Source organism: Ips typographus, linkage group LG2, assembly GCF_016097725.1.
Source record: "Ips typographus isolate SLU linkage group LG2, UJ_Ityp_2.0, whole genome shotgun sequence".
NCBI lineage: Eukaryota > Metazoa > Arthropoda > Insecta > Coleoptera > Curculionidae > Ips > Ips typographus.
Window position 1 is genome coordinate 20,486,582 of NC_138423.1, and position 23,683 is coordinate 20,510,264.

At 33.2% G+C, this 23,683-nt stretch overlaps 1 protein-coding gene across 6 annotated transcripts in view; it reads left to right on the top strand.

Moving 5' to 3' along the window:
- Positions 1-23,134, top strand: part of Pde8 (phosphodiesterase 8) — a 66,378-nt gene extending 43,244 nt beyond the window's left edge. For 3 of the 6 annotated variants that reach the window (XM_081974164.1, XM_081974165.1, XM_081974166.1), the window contains 15 exons: positions 4,467-4,526; positions 6,391-6,581; positions 14,893-14,952; positions 15,007-15,064; positions 15,244-15,411; positions 18,282-18,505; positions 19,431-19,620; positions 19,684-19,866; positions 19,922-20,011; positions 20,062-20,310; positions 21,705-21,921; positions 21,977-22,149; positions 22,199-22,481; positions 22,549-22,719; positions 22,770-23,134. In XM_081974164.1, coding sequence (XP_081830290.1) covers positions 4,467-4,526; positions 6,391-6,581; positions 14,893-14,952; positions 15,007-15,064; positions 15,244-15,411; positions 18,282-18,505; positions 19,431-19,620; positions 19,684-19,866; positions 19,922-20,011; positions 20,062-20,310; positions 21,705-21,921; positions 21,977-22,149; positions 22,199-22,481; positions 22,549-22,706 — 2,304 coding nt within the window. In that variant the 3' untranslated portion in view covers positions 22,707-22,719; positions 22,770-23,134. Of the gene's footprint in view, positions 1-2,260; positions 2,596-4,234; positions 4,412-4,466; positions 4,527-6,390; positions 6,582-14,892; positions 14,953-15,006; positions 15,065-15,243; positions 15,412-18,281; positions 18,506-19,430; positions 19,621-19,683; positions 19,867-19,921; positions 20,012-20,061; positions 20,311-21,704; positions 21,922-21,976; positions 22,150-22,198; positions 22,482-22,548; positions 22,720-22,769 lie in introns of those variants that run through there. The other 3 variants (XM_081974162.1, XM_081974161.1, XM_081974167.1) reach the window with 3 other exon arrangements.
- The last annotated feature ends 549 nt before the right edge of the window (positions 23,135-23,683 follow it).

Below are 23,683 nucleotides of genomic sequence, written 5' to 3' on the forward strand. Positions count from 1 at the left end.
AAAGTATAACTTTCAGAAGATTTACTGATTTACACGAGATACGTACAACATTTTTGCTGAATTTGCACTTTCTGCTAGTAAAGAATTTTAAAAAGAAATGATACATTTCGAAACCCTGGAAAGTTTTCATCAATCTGCTGCAGACGGAGATGAAGTGAGATTGAAAACTTTCCGATTACTCTGGACGTACTAATATTTTTCCGAGAGTGCAACTGAACCAAGTTAGCTTTAATTAAAGAAAATACGGCGATGGATTTGTAATTGGTTTCAGTAAATTCAGCGAATCGCACAATCCAGTTAAGTTTCGAGACAAAGCGAGGAGTGCGGGGATTAGGAGTTTCAAGTTGATGTTAAAGTTCTATTAAACTCGCATTGATTCATTTAGAGAAGAAATTGGTGACTTAACTGGTGTAACTTTTGGTATCTACATAATTTGAGGTAATATGATTCACGTTTTTTTGGTTTTGCATTTTGGACGTTTTCGAGATATTAAATTTCAAAAAATAGTTAAAAAAACGCCTCTATTACCCCTCTTCCATTCAAATTTTTTTATTTGTAAGGCAATTGTAGAAATTGCTGGCAATTTTCGAGTGATAATTAGTGAACAAAAAAAATTCTAAGAAAATTTAGTGGCCTCTGGCAATTCATAAAAAAAACTTAGAAAATTTAGGACATTTATAGAGCTCTGGTATTTTTTGAGACGTTTTTGGTAGAATTAGGGGTCTCTGACAATTTTAAAATATCTTGGAATGTTTTTAGGACACTTTTAGAACCTCTGGCAATTTTAGAGGCTTTTGACACTTTTACAAACATTTTGGAAGAATTAGAACACTTGTAGACCCTCTGGCTAACTTTTGAGGTATTTCAGTAGTTTTTAGAGGCTTCTGGCATTTTTTAGATGATTCTAGAACCCTGTGGCAATTAATAGAAAAAAATTTAAATACCTGTAAAACCAATTTGAAACAATTTTGGGTAGGATTTAGACAATTTAAAGGCTTCTGAGATTTTCAGGATGAATCTAAAGGCATTTGGCAGTTTTGCACAATTTAGGGAAGGTTTAGGAGTTTAGGACACTTTTGGAGGTCTCTTTAACAATCATGGATTTGAGGTTAAGGTTTAGAGACTTCTAGCATTTGTACGTTTCCGAGATATTAAATTGCAGAAAATAGTTAAAAAATGCCTCTATTACCCCCCTTCCATCCCAATTTTGTTTATTTGTAAGGCAATTGTAGAAATTGATGCCAATTTTCGAGTGATAATTAGTGAAGAAAAAATTTTCTAAGAAAATTTAGTGGCCTCTGGCAATTCATAAAAAAAACTTGGAAGATTTAGGACATTTATAGAGCTCTGGTATTTTTTGAGACGTTTTTGGTAGAATTAGGGGTCTCTAACAATTTTAAAATAAATTGGAATGTTTTTAGGACACTTTTAGAACCTCTGGCAATTTCTAAGACAATTTTACAGGCTTTTGACACTTCTAAGAAAATTTTAGAAACCTCTGGCTTTTACAAAAATTTTGGAAGAATTAGAACACTTGTAGAACCTCTGGCAAACTTTTGAGGTATTTCAGTAGTTTATAGAGGCTTCTGGCATTTTTTAGATGATTCCAGAACCCTGTGGCAATCAATAAAAAAAAATTAAAATACCGGTAAAACCAATTTGAAACAATTTTGGGTAGGATTTAGACAATTTAGAGGCTTCTGAGATTTTCAGGATGAATCTAAAGGCATTTGGCAGTTTTGCACAATTTAGGGAAGGTTTAGGAGTTTAGGACACTTTTGGAGGTCTCTTTAACAATCATGGAAGATTTGAGGTTAGGGTTTAGAGGCTTCTAGCATTTGTTATATCTAGAAATTTCTGGCAGTTTTACATAATTTAGGAAAGGTTTAAGACACTTTAAGAGGCTAGCAATTTGGAACAATCTTGTTCTTCATTTTGATTGTGTGATGTTTGAATGTATTTTTAGTAACATTATACGTAATGATTTAGTAAAAATAGGTACAGAGGATTACTGACCATTATAGTAATGCTTTGCGTTTAGTCTATTATCCGCCAACAAAATGTAATCCTGGATTTGTTACGCTGGCAATTATCTAGCAATTCCACGCACATTTATAACCTAAAAAAGCGTAATAACCGGTGTTGACAAAATTTTATCGAACTCCGCTACGTAATTAATCGTTCCCACTCGGTTTATCAAACAGATAACGTGGAAATCCATATTTTTTTATTGGACAATATAACAACATATCTAGTTCACTTGAGACTTTAGGATGTTGAACATTTCGTAAAATGTCGATTGTGTGCGAACATTGCGGCAGTCCAGTCATAGTCGACAACGAAAACTTTGCAGTGTCCGCGCCTCTTTACGAACAGGACGAAACGTCCGGCGGTGGCTGGTTGTGTTTCCGGGGTAGTTGTACGAAAAGTAAAAACGACCGAAACAAAGATGCGAAAAGCGCGAAATTTTCGGTGGAAACTCGAGAAGCACGCTACCAGAGGCGTACCATACAGTTCGAAGTGGATCCGAATAGTTCAGTGTCGTCCCGAAGACTCCCTTCCTCGGTTTCGTCCTCCATTTTGAAAGCCAGCAAGGTAGGGACCGAACAAACAATACGTGTAAGGTTCGGTAACAAATCAAGCAACTTTGGGTCTCGAGGGATGGCAAACATATTGCCAATTACAATGACATTGACCAGCTTATATAGTTTCATCAAAGTTTCATTAGTGGGATTATTTAGTCCAGTGGCGTCCCCCATTAACGTTTTAGTTAAAGTTTGTGTTGAAATAGGAGATTATTTCAAAGGTTTTAGTTCAAACTGACTGTACTTCAGATGGCAATACTATCTTACAGTGGTTTAAGATTACCGTTGACATACGTTAAAATTATTGATTGATGTGAGCTCCAATTGACGGATCGTTAATCAGATTTCATGCTATTGAAGATTCGTAAACTTGATTTGTATTTACAAGTACAAAAATTTCAAAATTATCAATAGGAAATGGTAACAAGAGAAAACAATTGGAAATCAACGCTTCTGACAAAGATGGAAAAAAGTGTCTTCACTGTCATATGTCAGACTGTCGGACTGTCTCCATGGAGGGAGCAGAGCTTTTTTGTACGTCAGAATGACGTACAGTTGCTCAAATTATAGTTTTGTGACGTCAAAAACGCTCTGCTCGCTCCATGAAGCTTGAAAACAAATGCGGCCTATAGGAAAGGTGGTCACGTGACCATCAGTAAAGTGACGTGACATCTGTTCCAGCAGAATGACACATGTCAGTTACAACGATATTATCCAGAGCATTAATAGTTGTCATTAGTTTCCATTAATTGTCTATGGGTAGTTTTGATTGAAATATTTTTGAGTCATAAATTATAGATAACCTCACTATAAAGAGACAGTTAAGCTCTTCTGTCAAAATTGCCCAAAGAGCTCTAAAAACAAATTTTGGCTTCTAAAAGGTTCCAATTGGCTTATTTAGTTCCATAGCTTTAAGGAACAGATTTTGATAGTTTTTGGATTTACGACACAGTCACAACTGTCAAAATTATATTCTCAGTGTTATGAAATGCAAATGAATTGGATTGGTTCAAAAATGGTAGCTTTCATCTTTTTTTTGTGACCAACCACACACTACTAACAGTACTGTCATTTCCACTACTAAAATACTGCATTTATGTGAACTTAAATTTCTCATTAATTCAAATAATACTACAATAAATAGTAATTATAACTTAAAGTAGAAGAGAAACAAATAAAGTAACCTATCAAAGCTTTCTTCCTTTTTCCTTAATTGTTACTAATCAACACTAGAAATAGTGAAAAACGTGAAATAAAAGGATTAGATTTTCCATAAAAATTAGGTCACTGAAATAACGATAAGATAATAAATTGAAACAATGAAAAAAGTGATTTGTGTTTAATTTGCGGATTTCTCTCGAGGTTATTAACGATGATGTCAATTAAAATTAAAAATTGTTTCAATGATGCTATTTTTATATGATTTCTAGTTTAAAATGCCTTTGAGAGCAATAAAATTGGTATGTCTTTTACTGCAAATTTTTAAATTTTTTTTTAGCTTTTAGCATATTTTGCTTTTTCTTGACCAATCACAAACTACTCATTGTACTGAAATTTACGCAAATACTGCATATGTGGACTTAACCATTACTGGTATTCCTGGCACTTCACTGTCATTGTTAACCTCATTTCGATTATTTTTTTGTAAATAGGAAATTTTTAAAACTTGAAATATGTCCGAATCTGGTAATGTTTATAATAGTTACGGTCGCGATTTGCCTGGTTTTAGCGTGTCTGTGTCCAGGTTCAACCCCAAGGAATTTCGACCTAAAACCAAAAATGACAAAAACAGAAAAAGAAGGAAAATACGAGTGAAAATTCCAAAGGCACTCATTAGCAATTTAATTTGATTAGTTTATTAAGAATGTTTTTTTTTTCCAGAGGGGGCCAAACGAAGCCAGATATGGACTGATATCACCCACACCTAAGCACCAATTAAAGGTAAGATTTCTTCCTTCTCCATCTCGGATGGATATTCACATTATTATTACACATCAACTTAAATTTTGTTTACACACTCCGTCATTCGCTTGACATTATTAATTTTCACATTTTAAACTCCATAGAAAACTCGTCACCTGGTTTCGAACTCGCTTAATAAAATATCTAACATGCTAAACTGTAAAGTAACTAATACATCGATAATATTGGAAAACTTTACCTGCACGGTACAGCGAAATATGAAAAGGCACACATCTGGGGATTAAACTGTAAATTGGAAAGTCGATTATACTGGAAAAAGTTTTTTTTATGATTTTATTCGATTAAAACCTACGAAAAGTTCAACGAAAGTTTGCTTCTCACTTTATTTGGATAAAGTCTCGTTTAATTAACGGAAGTACAACTGTGTTCCCGAATGCTTGGAAAGCACTTAGTTTATAGCAAAAAATATATAAAAACACTAAAGTGCAGTTTATTTTATTGAATTTCAGGTTAGAATGTGCAATATTATTAATAATTGATGACGGTTGTTGCAAAATAAATTGATTTGATGGCAAATAGACAGAAGTGGCTCTATCTATTGGGGACTTTAAAAAACTGTCATACTGGGACTTGTCAGTTGTTTTATAGGGAGACGTAAGACAATATTAGGTTAGATTTTTAACATAAATTTTAGTTAAACGTTGACGATTTTTTGCCACCAGATGTCATTGCCGTATTTTCTGTCAAATTTTAGTACTTTGGAGTTTTCTCACAAACAACTAATTCATTTGAAAAAAGCCTTGGATTCTTTAGAACTCCTCTAGAAGCTTTTTTAAATTTCTGAGAGGTTTACCAGCTATTTCTGGTAAATTTAGACGAAGAAGTTTTTAGTGACTCTTTGTAAATGCTACAGATTATTTTAATAGGTTTTCTGTACTATTTAAGGGTTCTGGCATCTAATCTAATTCAAGCTTTCTCTGGCAAATTTTAAAAATTTTTAGACAGTTTTAGGGGCTTTAGTGATTTTTGGGAGGTTTTCTAAAGGTTTTTGGCAAATTTAGAAACATTTAAGTCACTTGGTAAAGGCTTCTGGTTATTTTTAAAAGGTTTTCAGTAGCATTTAATGGTTCTGACATTTCTAAAATAATTCCTGGTCATTTTAAATGTTTTTTTGCACAAAATTAAAACAACGCCATTTTTGCCGTCCTTGGGGGTTTAAATGAGGTGGTAGCTTATTTCCTAAGGAAAATCAAAATTAGAAAAGTTTCATAATTTTTGAGGTTATGATACACCGATTATTATTTAATGCGATTTAAGTAGGTGAGTGTGCTATTAAAAACTGTAAAAAAGGAGGAATCATTATAATAAATTAAGTAGTATATTATACAGAAACTAAGATTGATTAAAAAAATCAAATAATGTGGTGACGTTAAAAATTTAATTTTCAAAATAGTCACGTGACTTTATAACTAATTAAAAAAATTGTTGACTGACCTGACATGCTCAGATATCTAAAGTAGAGTATAAAGTCTAAATTTTCTGTAGAACTTTAACAGTTCTAGGTAATTCCAGCCAAAATCTAAAGGTTAATAATTATTGTCGTAATGTAAATTCATGAAAGGTTTAAAAAAATTATTGGTCTTTTGCAAATCGTTGATTTTATTCAAGAAACTAAGAGGAGAGATATTTTTTTAACTCAGTTTGGTTTATTTCTGTTATAATAAAGAAATTTTGACAATGTTTCTCCTTATGGTATTCTTTGATACAGAAGTCTTTTTCTGTCACAAACAATCCTTCTCTCTAAATCAGTTTTTGCAATTATCGTGTTAAATGTTAAATCCAGTCTTATAAATCACTTGACAAACATGATATTTATTTTTAGTTACTACTAGTTTTTGCTCATCCCGATCCCGTATGTGATACAATCTCAAAAGCTGCAGAGAAACTGTCATTCGAAATAACAAACTGCAACAGCGACATCGGAGCCCTAGAAGAATACCAAGCCAAATCGCACGATCTGGTTCTCATTGATGCTAGAGTGAACAAATGTTTCGACAACGACTTACTATGTCGGTAAGTGAGTTTTAGTCTTTAAAGTACCACTCGAATTCACCGATAACAATCTCCTTGAGCAGTTTTACGATTACATCATTCACTCTATTGTGACGTTGAAATCAATTGGGATTAAAAAATCCCGACTTAGCTCATGACGTGTAAAGAATGCGCTTGAGGATTTTAGCTCGTTGATTTATTGAGACAAAGCCGGAAAAATCACGGCATCATCAATTATTATTAGTTTACGTAATTTTCTAGAATTGCATTTTAAACTCAATTTGCTTACGGACTTTGAGTCGGTTTGTTTCCAACCTATCCAAATTGAAACCAGTAAAAGCAGCTCATTGAACAAATTCGCTTCGTAATGGTTCGGGAACGTATTTTAAGTGTGGAAGCTGAATAGTTTTCATATCAATGGATATTCGATCGAAATTGTATTAGCAATTCTACTGCAAAAGTGTTGCCAGATATTGGAAATTTGTTGGATAATGATGGAATTACTTTAGTAGTTTAGTTTTTACGAGAAGTATCTTCAAAACTGAAAAAGAGCAAGAATGGCAAAATGGCATCAACAGGTAACTCTGAGCAGCAAATAACACGATGCTTTTTTCTGTATACTGAACTGTGCTGAAACCAGCTTGATAGATTTCAAATAAAGAGATTCCAAAGGAACTCTGATATATTTTTTCAGATAAGACTCGTACTTAACAATCTTACATTGAACTCAAAATGCAACGTTGCCACTTGTTTCAGGTCGCTGAAACTCTAAAATTAACCAAGTAAAAGAGTAAAGTAGAATTCCATATTTTCTCAGCGAAGTTGTAGAAGATTAAGTTGCTGTATCTTAATACCAAGTCATGCTTTTTTGCTATCCTCAGGTACCAAAAAGATTTTATGAACAGAATTTTTCTTTAGTGATTTGGCAACTGCGCTTTATGCGCTTGAAAAAAACTCAGAAAACGAGGTTGTCACTTTTTTCCTGTCATTGAATGCCTACTAATTGTGCATTTTTCAATTTGTCAGATGGCTGAGAAGTTTTATGAATACATTTTTGGAATCGTTTGGCAACTGCGCTTTTTGCATGACAAGGAAAAAGGGCTTAAAATACAACGTTGCCGTTTTCTTCCGATTGCCGAAGCCCTCAAATTAACTAAATTTTACCTTTTTAAAGTTCTTAGGTGTCAGAGAGGTTTGGTGAATTAACTATTTGGGATTGTTTGACATACATTGGTTTGTGCACATCATCACAGGAAGAAGAAAATTTTTGCAGTTCACTGAAAGTTAAAAAATATTATTGTTAGAGGACTCTATCTGTCTCAAATTTTAGAGCTGGCTATTTCTGAAACAATTTCTAGAAAATTGAAACCCTTTGACAGACAAACACGGTTGTGCACTTAGAAGCAAAATTTACAATTATACTGTAACGTTTTATTTCAACATGACTTCAAAGCCTCGTTCGGGGACGAACAGGTAAACAGGATTTTATATAGAAATAAAGCGGCCTTGTCGGTGAAAAGAATGAAAGAAATTCCTTCGGGTAAAGTTTCCTATCCGCGTTTCTTCCGCATGATAACCCAATTTGCAGCCGCAAAAGGAATATAAAGTGAACGGAAAACAACCTAAATGCATATGGGATTTCTGTCTAGAGCAATATCTGAGCTGTCGCATTTAATAAACCATCCGTCGAGATTTGATAAACAGTCAAAGAAACCAAATTATTTCTCATTAAACTGAAAAGAATGTTGACAGACTTTGTAACAACCTGAAACAAAGCCAGTACAGAAATAGAGTTCTTTTAGAACTCTATAGACTCTATTTGTCTTTGAGCAGCTAAGGTAAAGTTAATTAGTTCTTGTTGTAAAGTTACACTAAAAGAACTTTTTATTACAAATGAAATTTGTGTTGTCTTCTGGTTTCAGTAAGAAGAAAATAGCATCATTTTTGCTGCTTAAAGTTGTCTGTTAATGCCATTTTTCAGCTCTACTTTTTGGAATACTTTGAAAATTCTTTAAGTGTTCCCTTAATATTATATACACAACATACATTTGCTGATCATATGAAGTATCATAACCAGCAAAATTCAACTTATAAACCTATAAAATCTACTAAAAATGATTTAGAACTGTTTTGCCTTTGAGCAGGTTTTTTTTTATTATTTTATAGCTTCATAGACTGGTATTTGAGAGTTTGCAGCATTTTGAAATATGATACTAGCTGCAAAACAGCTTCATCTGTCAAAAATCCTGCTCATGGAGCACTAAAAAACATTTAATGTGAATTTGAACTGATTGTACTTGTTTTAAGAATGTTTTGTCATTTTATAACTTTACGGAGAACCTTTTGATGGTTGTCAAGTTTACGACAGATTGAAATATGCTCAAAATAAGCAGATACACGTCACGACTGTCCAATTTCTATTCATGGACCTATCAACAAGCATTTAATTTTGCGCACAAGTCGTAAGACGAGTGAAGTAAATCATATGAGTAGAAAATAAGCATTCTGTGCGAGTTAACACTTGTGGAAAGCATCTTTTCAACACTCAACTGCTTGGCGTGCGGAAACTCTGTTTCCGCTCTTGTTAGGAGAGTAAATATTTCACTTTTTTTTTGGTGTTTAACTATCTAATATTTTAACGGGAATATCAACAGACAAAGATCGACATGGATTTATTGACAATATTGACATTGACGTACAGCAAAGAAGAAATTATTCAATATAACATCATAACCAGTATAACCACAGTTTAACCTCAATAATATTGATATTGAATATTATTGTTTTTATTTTGTGAACTTTTTCTTTCATACTTTCCAAGTGTTTAAATGTACTTTCTACTTTTGAGCAGTCATATACTACTTACAATGAAATGATATTCACAACAGAACAAGCAATGTTGCCAGGTCTACCGTTAAAACGGTATATCTATCGTTTTTGTGCTTCTTCTACCGTTTTCATGTTTTTTTTATATAATCTACCTATAATTACGTCATTGCCATAAATTATTAAATTAAAATCTTTTTAATCTTTTTTACTTTTTTAGTTTATGGAATAGGAAATTTAATAAGGATTCTAAAAATGTCATTTTCTTACTCCAAGCTATTCTCTAAAACCACGTGATGTCTGTCATGTCAAAGATGTCAAAATTTTTCTAGAATTTGCAAGAATTACATTTTAACACAGTTTTCGAAACAAGCCGATTTTCTGAGATTTAACAATTATTTTGACAATTGTCTAGCTAAATAGTCTTTTTAAATTACGTGACAACTGTCAATAACGTCAAAACTGTCAAATCATGCTCAAAAGTTGCAAAAATCAGGATTTAAAAACGTTTTCTTGCAGTATTTGATATAAAACGTGTTTCTGAGATTTATGACAGTTATTTTGCCAATTGTCGCGTGACCGTCTAACTAAATAGTCCCCTACAATCACGTGACCACTGTCACTAACGTCAAAACTGTCAAATCATGCTCAAAAGTTGCAGAAATCAGGGTTTAGAAACGTTTTCTTGCAGTATTTGATATAAAACGTGTTTCTGAGATTTATGACAGATATTTTGCCAATTGTCACGTGACCGTCTAACTAAATAGTGCCCTACAATCACGTGACAACTGTCACTAACGTCAAAACTGTCAAGCCATGCTCAAAAGTTGCAAAAATCAGGGTTTAGAAACGTTTTCTTGCTGTATTTAATATAGAACTTGTTTCTGAGATTTATGACAGTTATTTTGTCAATTGTCACGTGACCATCTAACTAAATAGTGTTCTACAATCACATGACAACTGTTACTAACGTTAAAACTGTCAAACCATGCTCAAAATTGGCAAAAATCAGGATTTAAAAACGTTTTCTTGCAGTATTTGATATAAAACGTGTTTCTGAGATTTATGACAGTTATTTTATCAATTGTCACGTGACCGTCTAACTAAATAGTGTTCTACAATCACATGACAACTGTCACTAACGTTAAAACTGTCAAACCATGCTCAAAAGTTGCAAAAATCAGGGTTTAGAAAAGTTTTCTTTTAGTATTTGATATAAAATGTGTTTTTGAGTTTCATGATTTTTGACAATGGTCACGTGACTTATAGCAATAAGAATCAATGATTAAAATTGTTGACAACTATTAAAAGACAACCCTGTATAATAATGTAAAATGAATGAATTTGTGTTGATCTACCGTTTTTTGACTGGTTATTCTACCGCCATTAAATATTTTGATTTGGCAACACTGAGTACATGACCGCTTTTGCAAGTTTACGTCTTACCAAAGTGCACCATGTTTTCCGAATTTGCAGATTTCTCGGCACCGGTAGAAATATTTTGGATGGCGAAACTTGAGAAGTATTATTGTATGCAGCAATAAAAAATAAACAAATTCAAAGCCAAGAAATGCCAAAAAAAAATTGTTTATGTTTTTCCTCTTTGTTAACCTTTATTTAATACAAATAAATTATTGATTTAAATTGAAATTTAATTTACGTATTTGTTCGTGACAGGTTTTTTTTTAACTTAACAGTTTTAATTAAACTGTCTGGGTGTTAAAATAACATTGCGTTCAATAAAACCAAAAATCTAGAATGCACTTGACCTCAACGTGTCTTATCTCCGACGTTTAATTAATTTTTATTTATTTATTATCCTGCATCGTTAAATTAACTTGAGATTCTATACGTGCAATTATGACGTGTAACGAGTAAATAAACCGGTATCTAAGTGTGTTTCAACAACATAAATTAATTTGAAAGTTCTAGTGTTTTAAAATTGTGATTTAGTTACAGAGTGTGCATTATTCATAGTTACACGTTCAATATGCAAAAAGGCAACCCTGTAGTAGAATAAAAACTAATTAAATGAACCTCTGTCTAGATTATGAACGTCCTTTGAACACTCTTAAAAAAGAGTCTGAAAAGTTTTTTTAATTAAAAGTTTCCAGTTTAAAATGAAATAAATCCTTTTGTCTTATCAAATAACCCATTCCATTGATATTCTCAAATAAAGGTATTTTCTAATGTACGCCACTGATTTTGAAATTTTCACCGTTGGTAAATGCAACATAGTTATAAACTTATAAAGGATCAGCATTCTCACTTATATGCACGTAGCTATACAAATTCCCTCTATAGATTTAGCCCCTTGACATGTCAATAATAGGGCTCCGCTAGCTTTGTGAAGCATGTTATTCGACGTGGCTTTGAATTACTATAACAATTTACTATTTGCGCCCAGATTTCGTCTGGTTGTTTATTAGTCGCCACTTTATAACGTCAGTGACGTGGCTAAAGAAAAAAATCTGAAGTACGTAGGAGAATGATGAAATGGGGTACTCCAGATATATGGTATTAGCTAAAATTACAGGCAGTTTAAGTGGCTGTACGCTGGATTAAAACAGATTAGAACTAAGTAAATAAATGCCAACTTAAAACCCAACCATTTCAACGTATATAAATCTTGTAATCTTATCGTCAGATTAGTAAAACAATATGTATGCATAACTGATTTTCGTATTTGCGACGCAAAATTCTTTATTTGAATAGTTCAAAAGTTATACAGTATTAATCGGACACCTTCAAACGAAACACTGTTTGGAATTGGAGAAACCTGTAGATTTCAATTTAACGTTTACCATTGATTATTTCCTTCCTATCAATTTTGACCAATCGCTATCAAGAATTAGTATAACAAATGTAAATTTTAAGTGGAAAAATCACTTAAGAACTGTCAACTTAGCTGTCAGCAGTTTTTCCGGAAAAAAAATTCGAAAAAATTGCACACTCCTCACAGCAACATAAAGAATAGTGTTACCCTTTCTAGCTTGAAAGTTATTGTTCTTATTAATTATTGTTCTTATTGTTTTAATTAAAATAAAATGTTTATTTAACGCAGGAAATAATCTTACCAAATATCCCTCGTGCATCTAATTTTTCCTGTGGAAAAATTGGAATACTCGTTTCTAAGTAATTTGTTTTAACAAATAGCATGAGCGAGAGTGGTTTTAAAAATCGCTCGCTCATGCTATTTGTTAAAACAAATTACTTAGAAAATCGTTTTTCCGAATTTTTCCGGAAAAATTAAATGCACTAGGGATATTACCCCCGACAATTCAAATTGTAAGAAGCTTAAAGCAGATGTTTTGAGTAAACTAGCACAGGATAATTGGTTGAATTTTTACCACCCTTTTAACTTCTTTGTATTTGATTTTAGCAAAAAATTGCAAAATACGAATTTTGTAGATTGTTTACTTGAATTTTAGGTGATTTATTATAGTATACAGTTAAACATATAGTTAAAACTTTTTAGGCAAATTTCATAAATCTAAATACCTGACAGTTATGGAATGTTGTCAAGTTGGCATAATCATCTAATTTTGGTCATGCAACTTAGTTTGTGTACATGGAAAAACTTTTTGTAAAATTGCTTACGAAGAGCATTTCAGTAAGTTTTATGCTTTTCCCGAATTTGCGGTAAAAAATGGTAATTAATTTTGGTGGTTAAAGTTAAGGGCAGAAAAATTCCTAATGAGGTTAATTAACCGTCAACCTTGAACATTTTCCATTCACTTTTACAAAAAAACTTGTAATATTCCCGGCAAAATATTAGACAGTTCAACTCAAAAAAGTGAAAAGATTCTTTTTTTTGCGGATTCAATAATGATGTATTCATAACTCAAACTTTGTGTGGCGGCAAACAAGGTTAAGAGCGTCATATCTTTATAAATAATTCATTTATCATCCCCTAACTGGGGGGATTGAAACGGGGAAAATGGGGACAAGTTTATCGACCTGGTTGGCCGGGCACTTGTTGCAGTAATAGGACGTGTCCCGTCCTCGCTTTTCTGCTTTATTTTGTCTCGAGTGGACACGTCCGTTTTTTGTTATTTTTCTTGGATTTATTGGATTTACCTTCAAACATTTTCACGTACTGCTACTTGTTTAGCTGAAAATTGAATTTAGCTTTTTATTAATGCAGGAATACAATTAATAGACCAACAGAGTGATTTTGCAAAAAAAAAAAACAAATAAGTTTTCTGTCCTCCTGAATTCTTTTTTCTTTGTTGTCTATTTCTTTTTCATATACTCATCTACAAATGCTGTAAAGTGTTTTAAATATATAATAGTGGGGTTGTCACATTGTTTTGCATACGAAAGGTTGGGGTAGTTTTAAGTGAGAAGAAGGGAGGAGAAGGAAAATAATATTTTTGCATATCAAAGAGTCTAAAAACCAGGGAACCAGACAACACCAGCCAGATTTTGATACTATATGTTGTTTCATGGACTTCATGGAATGTTTTTCAGGGACATTCCATGAAGATGGTCTTGAATCATTCAGAGGAATGCCTTTGGAATCATTTTAAAATAATAATACTCGTAATTTTAAAAAAATTCATTTTTCAATTATGTCACACAGAATTTAAAATTACACTTAATGGTAAGTTCACATCTGCAACATTTGCGTAAATCACAGCACAGTGGATACAGTTTTTCATTGGTCAAAAACAAGTAGCTTTCAGCTGACTGCTTTTTCTTGATCAATCACAAACTTTCCACTGCTGTGATTTACAAAATCGCAATAAATGTTGCACAAACGTGAAAATTGTCAAATTGACGAAAAAAGGTCAATTGACTATTTTTTTTTCACTGAAACTGTCACTTTTCATAAAAAAATTGAGATGAAAGTTTAATTGGCTTAACTATTGAAATAGTAATAATTCAAAACAAATTCCATTTTTCAATTATGTCAAACTGACACTTCACCTTAATGGTAAGGGTACATGTGCAGCATTTGCGCTAATCACAGTACAGTGGGTATAGTTTCTGATTGGTCAAAAAAAGTCTCTAAAGCCCAAAATCACGATTTACGCAAATGCTGCACATGTAAACTTAGCTTTATATTTAGTAACTTTGCAACCATAAATCAATAAATTCCTTTTGTTGTAAAGTGGTAGAAATAATCCTTTTAATCAATTATTTTCGACAAATAATAAAAACTTTCAATTCAGTCCTCTTTGTAATTAAATTCCAATCGCCACAGAGGCGCAGTTAATTGGCATTTTCTTCCATTAGAGCGAGATATAATTGAATCGAGGTCTGGTAATTAACGCGAGCCTCTTAAATTTCTCATTCGGGGCCGAAAGCGAAAAAAGGCACACTTTTTGCTCTCATCGCCCCGCTAATTTGTTACGAACGACTTACGAAAGATGGAATTTTGACCGTTATAATTTCAGAAAGTTCAGAAGGAAAACGTGCTTTGAAAATCGTATTTCTTTGATGAGTTTCTGAAGTTTTAATCACCAAGTCAATTGGGTTAATCTAAAGTTTTTTTTTGCAGGTCAATCAGGAATACCAAAGGGAGCCAGCACACCGTAATCATAGCCGTAGTTAGAAAAAGGTAATTTTGTGGATTTTTTTCCAATACTTTACTCCATCAAGGTATAAATTACAGCGCTTTTGAAAAGGACGACGTCACAATAGCTTCACTTTTGGAATCGGGATTTAACAGGGTAGGTACCCGTTGTTTTCCACTTTAAAACTCTCATTAAATCTAGTAATTTAGTACTTTTTCTGTTTGATGCTGAAAGTTTTAAAGCAAAAACAGTTTTTGATGTTTTGAGTCGAAAAATATTGCAACGTTCCCGTTTTACAAAACCTCATTAATAATTTTCATAAATACTTCTGTTAGTGTCTTATAGAAACCACCAATCTGCTACAATGCGTGAACGAGCTGATTTTGATCAAGCATTGCGATATTAGGACAATGGCTCAACATGCTACTTGCCAAGCTTTGTATACAGCGTTGGATAAATGCCGCGATTTGGTTATTGTTACCGATGATTCCTACAAATTTCAGGTAAGTTATAAGCAGTTTTACTGAATTATTCCCAGAAGCAAATAGCACACACTTTGGTCTTAGAAAAAAAGCCAAAATATGGGGATTTACCGCTTCGTTAAAACCAAAAAAAATCAGTCTAAAGTCAGAGAGATAGTTATTATCAAAGTTTACTATAGAGCACTAAGAAATAGGTATACTTTCATAAATTGTTCTAAAATTTTCGTTTATAATTAGGTTATATCAAAACTTGAAGGAAGGAATTGAATATATCAGTTGGTTCAGATCTATTATACAAAAAACAATGGTATAAATTAGTATGAAGACATACCTAAAATGTCAAAAAATAAAGCGATTTAGTTTGCAAGGCTGCCAATTTTTTCTATATTTTTTTTTTTTTCAATTTTTGCTGGCAATCTTTTTAGTCTTCCGACTAAGGTTTGGCATTTACCACTCAATATTTTAAAACTGTTTTTGTACGTAAAACAAAACAAAATTCAGCTTGTCAACCAGTTTTAAAATCATAAAAAGGGCATGTTACTCCCCAATTTCCCGCACAATCTATCGGACATTTTAATTACCTAATGCGGCTCTAAAACTCAATTTTCTCTGCAGTTTTGTGAAGCCCCATTTGATGCACGCTCTATAACATTGACAAACGTTTTATCTATGTGCTAATACGCTTTAAAACAATTTTATCAAGTTTCTCCATAATGTAGCGTCCATGCGGCTTTGACCTTTGTTGGCCTTAGTCCAAAACTGAAGGGGCTTAACGACATATTATCAAGACCTCCTCTGGAGCTAACTTAAAGGCTTACCAAGTCTTATCTAAATAATGGCCGAGAGGAGGGATGACGGCATGGAATATTAGAGGTCTTCCTCTGACCGTTCATAAACATTGCAATTTTTGAAATAAACAGGAGACATATAACTAACTAAGTATTGGTTTATTAACATTAACATTCATAACATAAAAATTGCTTTAAGCGTTTGCGCGTAAGCGGTACAACAATCAGGGATGTAAAATTTCCGGAAAAAAATCTGAAAATTCAAATATCATTCGTTTTTACCTTTTTGTTCGTTCTATTAACTTGAAGGTATTTCGGGAGTTGAGTTATCTTAGAAAAAAAATTTTTTACAAAAAATTTCTTGACAATTCTAGTTTTTAATTTTTTTAAGTCAAACGGTGCGTGTTATCAAAAAAGTGTATAGAAGGTAAAGGTTGTATCCCATCGAGGTGCATTTATGGTACAAATTTCCTTCAGACCTTTAACCTGAAACGTTCCTGAGATATTGAGCAAAAACTGCAAAAAACGAGAGTCAACTTTGACGCTCTCTAGCGGCTAAACGGGATAACAAATTCGTGCCCGCTCAACGTCAGTTGATAGCCCCGTTCATTAGCTTTCTTTTGTTATACTGTGTGTTAATACAGGGTGTTTCAATTGTTTCAATAGGGTATAATACAGGGTATTCAATTTTTCATCTAGGGGGCCTAGAATTTGACATCGATTCCAGAAATCGAATAAAAAACTATAAGTTTGGTTTGTTGGTCAAATTTGGGACACTCTGTATACTGATGGATTATCTAGGAATAAAATATATGCAAATATCTACAAGATGAAAATTAAGCAAGTTACAAGGATGTTAAAAATTCATTGAATCACCCTATAAACTACTCCATCGTATTGTCAATAACTCGGTTATTTTGACAATAGGGTGGTTCAATATACCAATTTGTAGCCCTTGAAATTCTCTTTTGACTACCCCGTATAGCGTTTTTATCTAAAACGTCGAATAAGTGAATTATTTATTGTTAAAACTGAGTTGTTTGATTTTGACAGTTTTCACTGTGACAGACCATAACTCTGTTATTTTGACAGTTACAGGGTGGTTCAATATACCAATTTGTAGCCCTTGAAATTGTCATTTGATGAGATAAATAATATTTTTTTCAAAATTCATATTATTTGAAAAGTTCAAAACATCATTTAGTCTACAATGTTGCGGTTAAAGCCAGAAACTGCAATTTTACTATACATTTGATAACATCTAAACACAAAATTCTCCAACAAATTGACAGAAGCTCATATGACTTTGCCCTCAAAAATCGTTTCTAAACTACTTTTTTTCCTTCTCACATTCATTACCTTGATTAACTTGTCTCTTTCTCCAAACATTCTTCTTGAATTTTTAACCGACACCTTTGGGGGACTCCATGTACTCGAACCCTATAATTTCGATCAACTTTATTAAGATTTATAGGCTAATAAAACGGAGATACGTATTAGTATTACTATTCCCTACAGACAGTTTTAGGGCCTTTATTTCATTCCGGGGCGAATTTATTTCACGTTTATGTTACACATTGGCACGTATACGTGACAAAGTTGATACTTCAGTTAACTTTCGATCTTTACGAGATGTGTTGATTTTACATTACCAAATTTCCAAATTTTAGCTTATTGATTAGCTTTGACAGTTGTTTTGTTCTAAAATCGATAAAGATTCCACTATCGATAAGGAAATAAACCGTGTAAATATGGCTTATCAGATGGAAATTAGAAAGCCCTAAACGGTTCCATCAGCAAATTACCGAGTGCATTTCCTTTTATCGGTTGTTTCCAAGCACTTACCTCTACTTTCCAACCCGAGGGGTTTTCTGTCACCCTTAATTTAACAAATAAAACATTAATGACAACTAAAATCGATATTTCATTGTATACTTTCTCTGGATCACGAGGATGTGAATTGTGAAATCATTTTTAATTCAAAAGAAACTCATCAGAGTGGTCGAAATGACATGAATATTTTAAGCTGTTGAAAAAGTGGAACAAATTACATTTTCTCTGTCTCTTTACATAGAATATCATCTAATGGAGTTTTTCTTGCAGTATATGAATGCGGCATGCGAAAGACAGTTAGGACTGAGACAGGAAGACACAATAGGAAAAACCCTTCAGGAGCAGCTGGTGTACGATACGGTGCAGATAAATACGATGGGCTCGTCCCTGTTAAGGGCCAGAGAATGGAGCGGTCCCATGACATTAAAGCGAAAGTCGACCCAGGAAACAATAGTCAGTTCCTGTAGAGCGGTCCCGTTTAGTTGTGCCGGAAGGTAAATATCGATCTTGATTTCTTTCCTTCTTTGCCAGCTCAGGAAGATGGTAATTCTATTAAGTTGGTTTACACTCGGATAAACAATGTTCATCATTCCATTTTTTTATGAGAAGTTGTTATAGTCTCTTAAAAAATGTTATTAAGACCTCAACAGAACAAAAATGTATTGTTTACTTGTATTCATTATTAACAGCTAAAATGACAGTTTTGCCCAAACCACGCAGGGCTAATATGAAAATAAAAAAAACTCAAAAAAATTGTCGATTTTAAAAATGCCATAATTGAAATTCTCAATCAAATAAGATTGTGCAAACCAGTATTTTAAAAACTGGTTTGCACAATCTTCTTTTCAATTTCAAAAAATGAGGGGTGTTATTGTTATATGATTATTACTGGTTGGTTGTGCTGCTTTTTTAGTTTTTCTATTTTTGGTTAAAAGGCTAATACAAACCTTAACTTTTGTACAATAGAGATTTCCTTGAAGAAGAAATACTGTAAAAAATAGTTACATCAAATTTTTTCTCATATGTATAGGCTTTGTTCTTTTCAATATAACTCACGTGGGTGTTTTTTTGATATATTCACGTCCTTAACAAGGGTTTTTCGCCAATATCTGCTCGTCAATCGACAATTTGGATAATGTTACCTGAAAAACACCCACCAACTTTGTTTCAGGCCTCGCTTTAATCAAAAATTTTCCCAAGCATGTTCCTAATTTAAAAAAATGTTTTCCCAGATTACGGTCTACCTTTTTCAATTTTGCCTGAGTAATATTCCTCGTTCGACCCACGGATAGCCGTGGGCCCTTTGTAATTTATAACAGGAAACGTCTTATTTCTGGAGAAATCCTATATTTAATTAAGTTCGACACAGGGTTGTGTACTTTGGAAATTTTGGGTGAAAAGCAAATATTTTTTTTTTAGGATGCCGACCCACTTTATTTTAGTCTTCGACACAAATTCTATAGAACCTAATAATATGTCACAGTCCCGGGGCAGTATACATTCGATCCGGAGGGGATCAACGGATGTAAGGAGTATCAGCAGTGACTATTTGAGACGAACGTCTTTAGCGAAATTGAATGCTTTACCTTTGGAAGCTCCCATTACAAAGGTAAAAAATAAAAATTGTTGGAATAACAGGAATCAACTGCTATTAAAAACAATTATTTATCAGGTTGTAGGAATTATAGATCAAATCAGAGAAAATGTAGGTTCAAACCCCCATCTCGTTCAGCTGGTGGACAAGGTGGAGGACATTCTGAGAAGCTCTGAACTCTACGTTTCCCAAGTGAAGGAAGATTACAGAATGAAAACTGATGAACCTGTTGTTTCCGATCTAATTACAGCTTTGCTCTCGGTAGGAACTGAAACAATTATTACGCCATACATTTTTTTCACATTATTTTTGACAGAAAACACCCCAACCGGTTATAACCGCATCTTCAAGGAGGAGCAGCAATGATTCTTCGGTATTCAGACCTTCAAGAGCTGGACTGGTTAAGGTAGTAAACCACCACTTTCACATTGCATTTTTCTATGTGAACATTTTTAGACACCTACCGCGATCAAAGACCTTTTGGAGACGTCGCTGACTTGGGAGTTTGACATTTTTAAGTTAGAAGACTACACCAAAAAGCGTCCCCTTCAACATCTGGGGATGAATTTGTTTAATCATTTCGATGTTTGCTCAGCATTGAATTGTGACGAGAAGACTTTGTGTTGCTGGTTGGTGCTCATTGAGACTAATTATCATCCGGAGAATTGGTATCACAATTCTACTCACGCTGCTGACGTAATGCAAGTAAGGATTTATTTATACCTACATATTTTTTTATCTCAAAATGTCACTTTTCTTGCTTATTTTCTATTTTCTGTGCTTTTCATTCTTTTAATCTGGTGAAAATACTATTTTTACCGTGTAAATTATATCTTCTAATTTTGCCATTTTTATTTCGTTTGTTCGTTTCTCTTATCATGTTAAAATGGTATCCCTTAATTTTGACGCCTTATCTTCTTCTTTTCATCTGGCAGAAATACCATTTTTAACGCGAAAGTTATATCCTCTAATTTTGGTACTTTTTTTCCTTCTCTTCATTTAACTTTTCCTTCTTTTAATCTGAAATACTGTTTGTGGTGGGAAAATTATATCATTGTTTTATTATATCATATCTAGCATAGGCGATTTTCTTCTTCGATTCCTTTCTCTTTTTCATTCTTTATCTTTTAATCTGGTAAAAATATTATTTATGATGGAAAAGCTATATTTCCTTCTGTTTTTGACGCGTTTTCTTCTTTTATTCTTTTTTTTACAATAATTTTTTTTAATCTGTTGGAATACAATTTTTGGTACAGAAGTTTTATTCTTAAACTTTGACTTATCTTCTGTTTATTTTTTCCTCCTTTCAATTCTTCTACTTTAAATGTGCTAAAAACGTCACTTTTGGCGCGATAGTTTTTGCTATATTATCTAGCTTTGGATCATTTTCTTCTTCTGTGTGGTTTCTCCTTACAATTTCTCTTTTTTTTTAATTCTAATAAAATCCAATTTTTGGCCCTCAAATTATGTTGTCTAACTTTATCGCCTTTCCTGCTTCTTTTTTTGTGATTCTTGTTTGCACAAACACGTTGGTGCTTAAAAGTGATTATCTACTTTTTAAGTAATAAGAAAAATTGCATTGTTCTCCATTTTCATCGCAACTAGCTGCAAATACTTTATTAAGTATTTAAATGTATTAATAAATTCAATTTACTTTCCTAAAGTAAGCTTTACTTTTAATAATTATTTACTCAAAACATAAGTCAACTGACTCCAATTCTTTTATGAGCAAAGAGAGTAAAACTTGAATAATTCAAAACAGACCGGAAGGGCTTATGGAAGGGTTAACAGGTAAACCCTTTAAAAATTTATCAAGTTAATCGTGTAATGGAGCGCTATTTTCCACATTTTGTTGCAAAGAATAAAGCTCTAAACAAACACGGTACAAGTTGGAATTAAAATTTCAAATTATCCTTCGTAGAATTGGCAATGAAGTTTGTGTCTCTAATTAATGTTTGTTCTGGTGCGGAAAATTTGAATGTGTAATTCGTAACTGCTTCGAGTTTTCCTTAATTGCATTGCTGTGAAACTATTGGTTTGGAAAGTTGCTTTATTAGCATTGTTGTAATGTATCAAAATGTTGCTAATTGATTTTCCAGGCTACCGCTGGTTTTCTAGAAAAAGAACGGGTGAAATCCATCATGGAACCGCTGGACGAGGCCACCAGCTTGATAGCTGCGGCCGCCCATGACCTGGACCATCCAGGAAAATCTAGCGCCTTCCTCTCCAACTCCAACAATCCTTTGGCCATTTTGTATAATGACGTTACGGTGCTGGAGTCCCATCATGCTGCCATGACTTTTAAATTAACTTTAGGTGGGCTGAAGTCTTTACTTGTTGTTAACGATTGTCGTAACTGATCAAATTGCAGGAGATGATCGAGTAAACATTTTCAAAAACTTAGACAGGGAGACGTACAAACTGGCCAGGCATAACGTTATAGATATGATTCTGGCCACCGAAATGACCAAACATTTCGAACATTTAGCCAAGTTTGTTAATGTTTTCTGTACCAGGACATCAATTAGTTTGGACAGCGGAGAGGTTAGAGTCAGTTTAAGTAGTTGAGTTGCTTCATAATCAAAATTTGCAGCAACTTGAAGACTATGCGCCGATTCTTAACCCGGAGAACGTCACTTTGGTGAAGAGGATGATGATCAAGTGCGCCGACGTTTCGAATCCCACGCGGCCTCTTCGACTTTGCGTCGAATGGGCGAGACGGATAGCGGAAGAATACTTCCAGCAAACTGACGACGAGAAAGCTAGAGGATTGCCTATTGTTATGCCGATGTTTGATAGACAGACGTGTTCCATACCTAAATCGCAAATTGGTTTTGTCGATTACATTATAAACGATATGTTTGAGGCTTGGAATGGTAAGTTGCTTAGATTATGAAATGAATAGACGACAGAGCAATTTTTGATATTAATAATTGATTTCAGCATTTATCGACATGCCAGAATTAATGACTTACATGAGACAGAATTACGTCAGATGGAAAGAATTTGACGAGCAGGGCTATACCACTTTAAGCGATATCCAGAAACTTCAAGCGACTGTCTTATCCTCTTCCATTACTTCCAATATTAAGTCTGACTAGCATAAGTATTCACGTAAGTGAATCTTTTACTTATGATTCGATAACTCGCAGCTTAAATTTCAGGTCACAGTGTTGACATCAGCGACTTAAGACATATTCTTACTCAAAGGACTTCAAAAACTATTACCAAACCTGATTAGGTGGTAGCGCATATCTGTCAAACCCCCATACTTCTTGTAAAAAATAATATTGAATGTACATCTATTTATATATCTATTTTTATTAAAATATAATACGATTTTTAAATGTGCATGCTGGTCGTGCATCTATATGTCTATTTATCAATATTTATATTCTTTGAGGAATATACCTACCAACCTAAAAACTTTTAAAAACCTTTTATCGTTATGTATGTGTTTTCTATTTGTATAAAGAGTCGATGTGTACTGTTTTATTCTTTCGGAGATTAAATCATGTTTTTGTAAAAATAGTTGTTTTTTGTGTTGTCATGCACCAGACCAATAACACAGTGGATATAAAAGGCGTTTGTGATTCGTCAAAAATTAATTGACCCCACTGTCACAGCAATTTTTTCTGGTAAAACTGTACAGGGTGGTTAAATATAGCATAGTTTTGGCTACATTTTGGTAAAAAAATCACTCTGTAGCTGAAAGAACTAGAGTTATGGCTTGTCTAAATAAAGAGTGTTTTTTTAGGCATTTGCTTGGTTTCACTTTGGAAATTCTTCGCCTCTGGCGCTGTCCCTTAAACTTTTTCAGTAAAATTGTACAGAGTGGTTAAATAAAGTATTGTTTTGGCTACTATTTGGTAAAACTACTCTGTAGTTGTCATTGAATCAGATTTTATTTAAGCTTTAAACTTTTTTGGCTCATGTAGTACACTTTACTTCCATATAAGTAATAGCTGGCATACAAAATAATTAACTAATTGCTTAGAAACACCGTTTTTTTTGTAAAAACCAAGTGACTACACTGCAAATACGTGACCATTTTAGGCGGTAAATTACTCACTGAAAC